This window comes from Chinchilla lanigera, unplaced genomic scaffold (genome assembly GCF_000276665.1).
Source record: "Chinchilla lanigera isolate Chin_1 unplaced genomic scaffold, ChiLan1.0 scaffold00140, whole genome shotgun sequence".
Lineage (NCBI taxonomy): Eukaryota > Metazoa > Chordata > Mammalia > Rodentia > Chinchillidae > Chinchilla > Chinchilla lanigera.
In genome coordinates this window covers 265,790-271,789 of record NW_004955541.1, presented here as the reverse complement: position 1 = coordinate 271,789, position 6,000 = coordinate 265,790, and the positions used below count along the sequence as shown (strand labels likewise).

The 6,000-nt window shown below is 46.1% G+C and overlaps 1 protein-coding gene across 2 annotated transcripts in view; it reads right to left on the bottom strand.

Annotated features, from left to right (window-relative positions):
• Usp10 (ubiquitin specific peptidase 10) overlaps positions 1-6,000 on the bottom strand; it is a 53,837-nt gene that overhangs the window by 24,229 nt on the left and 23,608 nt on the right. For both annotated transcript variants that reach the window (XM_005410965.2, XM_005410964.2), the window contains exon 4: positions 1,814-2,836. In XM_005410965.2, coding sequence (XP_005411022.1) covers positions 1,814-2,836 — 1,023 coding nt within the window. The remainder of the gene's footprint in view (positions 1-1,813; positions 2,837-6,000) is intronic.

The window sequence follows — 6,000 nt, the reverse complement described above, 5'->3', positions numbered from 1 at the left end:
TGAACACAGCTACCCTGCACTGAGCTGAAGGTACACCTCCACAGCACGGTCAGCATCTCAAAACCTTTTGCTTTTGTGTGTGTGTGTGTGTGTGTGTGTGTGTGTGTGTGTGTGTGTGTGTGTGTTAGTTACAGAGACTGAACACAGCTACCCTGCACTGAGTTGAATGTCCAGGCCTTTTCTAAATTTCGTGACGGTGTTACTAAGTTGCTAGGTCACCTGTATTAGGCTCCAACCCATGATCTTCCTGCCTCAGCCTCTAAAAGTGCTGGGATTACAGGAGGGTGCCCCCACACCAGGCTTCAAACTCACTGGATTTTAATGTACACAGAACATGGCAAACTATGCATTAAACCACATTTTGAGTTATTTAAGAAGTTTCCCTTTCTTATTTTAAACAGAGTATTTCCCAGGGATGTAAAGTTTTCCTTTGCACAGTAACTTTTAGGAATGAAAGTATAATTACAATGCTCTCATGACAACTTACAGTGCATGGCTGTAAAAGAGATCCACCATGAATTTCTCATTATAGGCTAAAAATAAACTTGTAACATATTAATCTATCCTTGGATGTACATACTGTTTTATCATAACAGTGGGCCCTCACAATGAATATAATTTTAAAATATTTTACATAACTTAAGGAAACCATTTGGCTTTAAAATATATATATATAAGCCAGGCATGGTGGCACCCGCCTATAATCCCAGCACTCAGGAGGCTGAGGCAGGAGGAGGATTGCCCTGAGTTTGAGATCAGCCTGGGCTACATAAGCAAGTTCAGGCCAGCCTGAACTACACAGCAAGACCATCTTCAAAAAAAAAGAGTGCGTGCATAAAACTCAAAATAACAACGGTTGCCCTGTTGTTTCCTCATTTTAAAAGACCTCCAGAAAATTAAGATTCCAATAACATAGTTTGTATAAGGAAGGCCTCAAAAAAGAAGTATCTGCCATCTTGCCAACCCCAGAAGACGTCTGACTGCTGGTGAAACTGCCCACTCCCAAAAGGTGCGTGATCACAGCTTGCTGCTGCGCCCAGACCAGGCCGCCACCAGCGCTGGGGGCAAGTGAGTTGGAGCACAGGGGTTGGGCCTGGATGGCAGAGCTCTCGGCAGACGCAGACCCACAGGCTGGGCTCCTGCGTAGGTGCGGCTGAGCGTGGCACCTGCTGCAGCTAACCCCCTGCTTCACCCCAAGCAGCCCATGACTCATGCTGCCCTGTTAATGAAGATGTTAACTTCAGGCTGAACATTTGTAATTTTCCTTTTCCTCTCAAGAGCTGACCTTGGTGTCCTAAAACTAAATAAAATCCATCTATTCCACCCAAAAGTTATTAAAAAGGAAAAATGCTACATGATTCACAAGTGCTTTCTTACAGTTTAAGAAATAAAAAAGCAACAGTACAAAGTCAATACAAACAGGGACCATCGCACCAAAGGTATACAACAGCTGTAACACAGGACAGATTCATTGTACAGGCAAACAGTTGCACAGAATTACTTGAACAAGAGGTAAGAAAGAGAAAGGTAATTTACGAGTAGAAAAGGGCTTGTAATAGAAATGGATTTTTCTTTTTCTTTTCCTTTTCTTAATGTGAAGTTGTGACACCCCTCTCCTCCCATTTGGTTTCTACAATGTCTGGCGTTAGACAACATCTAAGACACAGGCTCTCTTCAGCCATTCCCATCCACACCTGGTGACCTGTCGCTACGGGTACCATCTGTCACCACCGTGTGAGCCCCGCCTGCCTCAGCAACTACCCGCTCGCCAGCTGCTGAGCGCCGTGCTCAGCCTGTACCTGGTTCACTGTACCTGCGATCTGTATGGCTACGGGGTCCTCTGATACTGGAACAAGCCCTTCTTTGACTTCAACCTGCTTTTCAGAGACCAGGGGAGATGGGGCAGGAGGGGAACACTTAGTTTCCACATATGCCACGGGTGAGGAGGAAGAGGGCTTAGCATCATGAAAGAGGCTGGCCCAGGACTTGGCGGGCTGGCTAACGGGAACGGGCGCGGAGACGGCGCTGTCAGCGGGAGGGGACGCACGTTCCAGCTTGGCCGTGTCCAAGTCTGTGCTCTCCACAGTGTGCAGCTCCCCATTGGCAGCTGTGCCCGCGCCCGAGGATTCAAGTACTTGTCCGTTGGCAACGCCAAGGTTCTCAGTAGTATCGGTAGCAGCGCAGGGCGGAGCCACAGCTGTCCTTAGCAGGTGCTCTGCGGGGAGGCAGGCTTGCTCGAAATCAGTCCCGCGGCAGCCCTGAGACTGCCCCACAGTCCTCCCGGTGCCGTCCAGTGCTCCAGGAAAAGGACTGTCAGGCACAGTGTCACTGATAAAGTCCGTGGGGTTCTGAGGGCTGTCACAAGTCCTGGGCGAAAGCGGTGGGAGCATGTCTCCCAAAAACTCCGCGTCCTCGGCACCCACCCCGCCAGGGCCTGCTGAGTTGGCATGGCCGTTGACCAGCGCGTCCGAGGAAGTACTCTCGTCAGCCCCGTCCTTCAGGTAACTGTAATACCCCGGCGGCCGCTTCTTTTTCCTTTTGCGCTCCCTCTGTCCCAGGCCACCTGGGCCATTGGCGCTCTCCAGAGCCTCGGCCTCAGTGTGCGAGCTGCAGTCCAGGGCAAGGGCTGGGCCCGGGAATGGGCGCTCAAGGGGGCTGGAGTTCACCTCTTGCTCTAGTCCGTCAGGGGTCTTTTTGGAAGCTGTACAACCAAGAATAAACTCAGGGGCCTGCGGGTTCAATGTGCTGGAAATACTGTAGCTGGGGGCTCTCGGCAGAGGGTCACTGGGCTCAATCACTTCATTAATACCAAACTCAATCCTCTGATCCTCTTGCCCTGTTTAGAAAGAAAACAGTTAGTAAATGTCCCACTAGACTATAATCTACAGACTATAAAAGTACAAATAATTACTCATTTTCTGAAAACTGAAAAAGGATTATTTTCCTAATTAATAAAGCTACATTTTGGGGGCTGGGGATTTAGCTCAGCGGCAAAGCGCCTGCCTGGCAAGTGCAAGCTTGTGAGTTCGATTCCTGGTACCAGAAGACAAACAGAAACAAAAAAAAAAAGCTACATTTCATTTTTATGCTGAAAAATTTGCTGAAAATAAATAACATCTATAAAACTGTATTCAATTAGGGATGTGGAAAACAGAAGCCTGTCCTCTTCAACTCTCTTTGGGAAACTAAGAAAGACTTTCAGAAGATAAACTGATATAAATTTGTTCTAATATAAAACCTATTTGTCTGATTAAAATCCCCAATGGTCTGGGAAGGCAGCTCAGTGGGAGAGAACATGTTCACCTGGGTTCAACCCCAAGGAGGGGGTGGCATATTGCGCTCAAAGAAAACTAACTCTACTAAAATGGCTTATTTTATGCTTGCAATAGGGAATAAGCATTCTAGACAACTAAGCTTTACAAACAGCAAATGGCTTCTATAGCTAGTGCAACCTAAGCACTGTGCAAGCAAACGAGCTGGAATCCTGCACGGATCAGGGCCACACAAGACCTTCACTAAGTCAAGTCTGGAAGTAGCCCTTCTTTCACAGGTATGAGTATCCTCTAAATGAATTCACACCAATTCACCCATGAGTGGCGAAGATACTTCCCAAAATACCGAAAGATAAACGTGGACTCTAAGCTTTAAAAAAATTCTCAGGAAATTTTCAATACTTCCTTCTGATAAACAAAAGCTACATATTTCATTCATGCTAACATGTACATTTTTGTCATAGTTCATATCTCCAAAATTAGGTAGACTATCAGAATCAGTTGTGCTTTTCAAAAGACTTGGAGCAACAGTGCTATTCACATTTGATGCAGAGGTTGTAAGTTTGAAGTCAACGAAAGGACACATGCCTTGGGATTCATTTCCAGTGCATAACTAAAGATGCCTTCAGATGTAGCATAAAGATCCAATTTTTTTTCTGGCACATATTTCAAGTGAAGAATCATAATGTTCAAGAATGGCCTTCTACTGTAGAGAACTTAATACACTGCACCTTGAAAGGGCCTTTAGAAGCCTTTGGGGGCCAGTTATGTGGCATTAGTGGACAGGAGAAACACAGAGCCCTAAACAAGTCTCTAGGGTTGAGTCTTCATTCATTTGGACCTCATAGCTGGGGCAAGAGACTCAATCCTGTACACAACAACACAGAGTTCTTGGAAGAGGACAGATCATGATTATACTGAGCAGCCCGCTGACACACAGTGCCACCAAAAGGATACTGATTCCTCTGGACACTATTTTTTGTTTTACTTTGAAAAGAATCAGCAAAGAAAAGCTAACTTGTTTTTTGTTTTGTTTCATTTTGTTTTTTGTCTTCTTGAGACAGGGTCTTGCTACATAGCAAGGTCCAGGCTGGCCTTGAGCTCACTTTGTAGCCCAGGCAGGAAAAGCTAACTTGTTACTACAGATACTTCTCATTTAACAACCTGCTTATTTAAGTTGGTCCGCAGGTTGTGGATTATTGTTTTCGATTAACAACCTACCTATTTAATGACTGTTCACTTAGCCTGACCTTTCTTTTGTGCAGTTCTGTACCTCTTGTTTATAGAGCCTCAGTGTCTTTTTTGTACAATGTACCTTGTTTATACAACACTGTAATTTTTGCTGATTGTACTGTACCACACAGTTCTGTTTTAGATTATAGTACTGTACATAAGAGTTATGCAAATCAAAGCAAAGTCATCAACTTGGCGTTTCCTTGGACCGTTTCTTTGTTCTGAATGCTGCAATGTACATATTTATCCAAGTCCTCAGTTTATGACCAATTCATTTAATGACCTGCTGACAGGAACAGAGCTCAGTTATAAAGCGAGGAAGCAAGGGGTGCCTGTACAGCTAGGGCTGCTGTCCACGTGCCTGGAGCTGAGCACTCCCTGGGCTGAAATGAGTGGCTCAAGCAGTGTCCAGGGCTTGGCGGCTGCCTTTGGGACCAGAGTACACTGGGAATCACATTAAGAATGAGCATGCAGGGTCTGGGGATTTAGCTCAGCGGCAAAAGCGCCTGCCTGGCAAGCGCAAGGTCGTGAGTTCGGTTCCCGGTACCGGAGAAAAACCGAAAAACCACAAAAAAAAAAAAAAAAGAATGAGCATGCAATATGCTGCGCAGCTTGGGCAAGACATGATTTCCAACAGATAGGGCTTCCAGTCTCGATTCTCAATCTTAGAGCACAGAATGCTCAGAAAGTGAAGTGACATTAACAGAACTTTTTCACTCTGTCACAGCCACTTACAAAACATTACCCAACACACTGAGAAGCAGATTCTGTCGGTCCACTGCACAGTGTGTGTCTGGAGTTCTGTGAGCCCTCAGTACATTTGTTGGATAAATGACATAAAATACTTCGTTGTGCTCCATCCCACCAGCACCAGCTACAGCAGGCCACTGCAGGGGGAATTCGTCATGGCATCCACCTTTTATACCTCTGCCTTTTTCAGACAGCTCTGAAAGCTGATATACACACCACTGAGAAGCAGATTCCTAGCCAGGACAGGCCCTCTCTTACAAAGAACACTCGCAATGGACACACAGGTACTGCAGGCTGGGAACTCGAAAGCCCAATCTGGAGACTGGCGCACTAAGGGAAGCCTACAAACATGGCTAGTTTTGGTTGCAGCTTTTTTGTTCTGAAACAGAGTTTCACTATATAGTCCATGATACTGGCCTTGCCCTTGCAGCAGTCCTCCTGCCTCAGCCTCATGAGTGTAGGATTATAGGTGCGTGCCAGCACACCTGGGCACACCTGGCAAATGGCTCTTTAAGCTAGTCAGTACCCTAGAAAGACGGGAAAGCAATGCTCTGGTTCTGTGGACAGTAGTTTTTCAGGGAAGGAGAATCAACTGAACTAAAACAGCTCCTATGGCAGCATTTCTCAAAGGGTGCTCACTGCAATACACACAGCAGTGGCCTGGGTGCCAGGTGGGACACCGAGGTTAGTAAGGCAAGATCTCTGCTCAAGGAGTTTATTTTTACTAAGTGACAGAGGATAACAA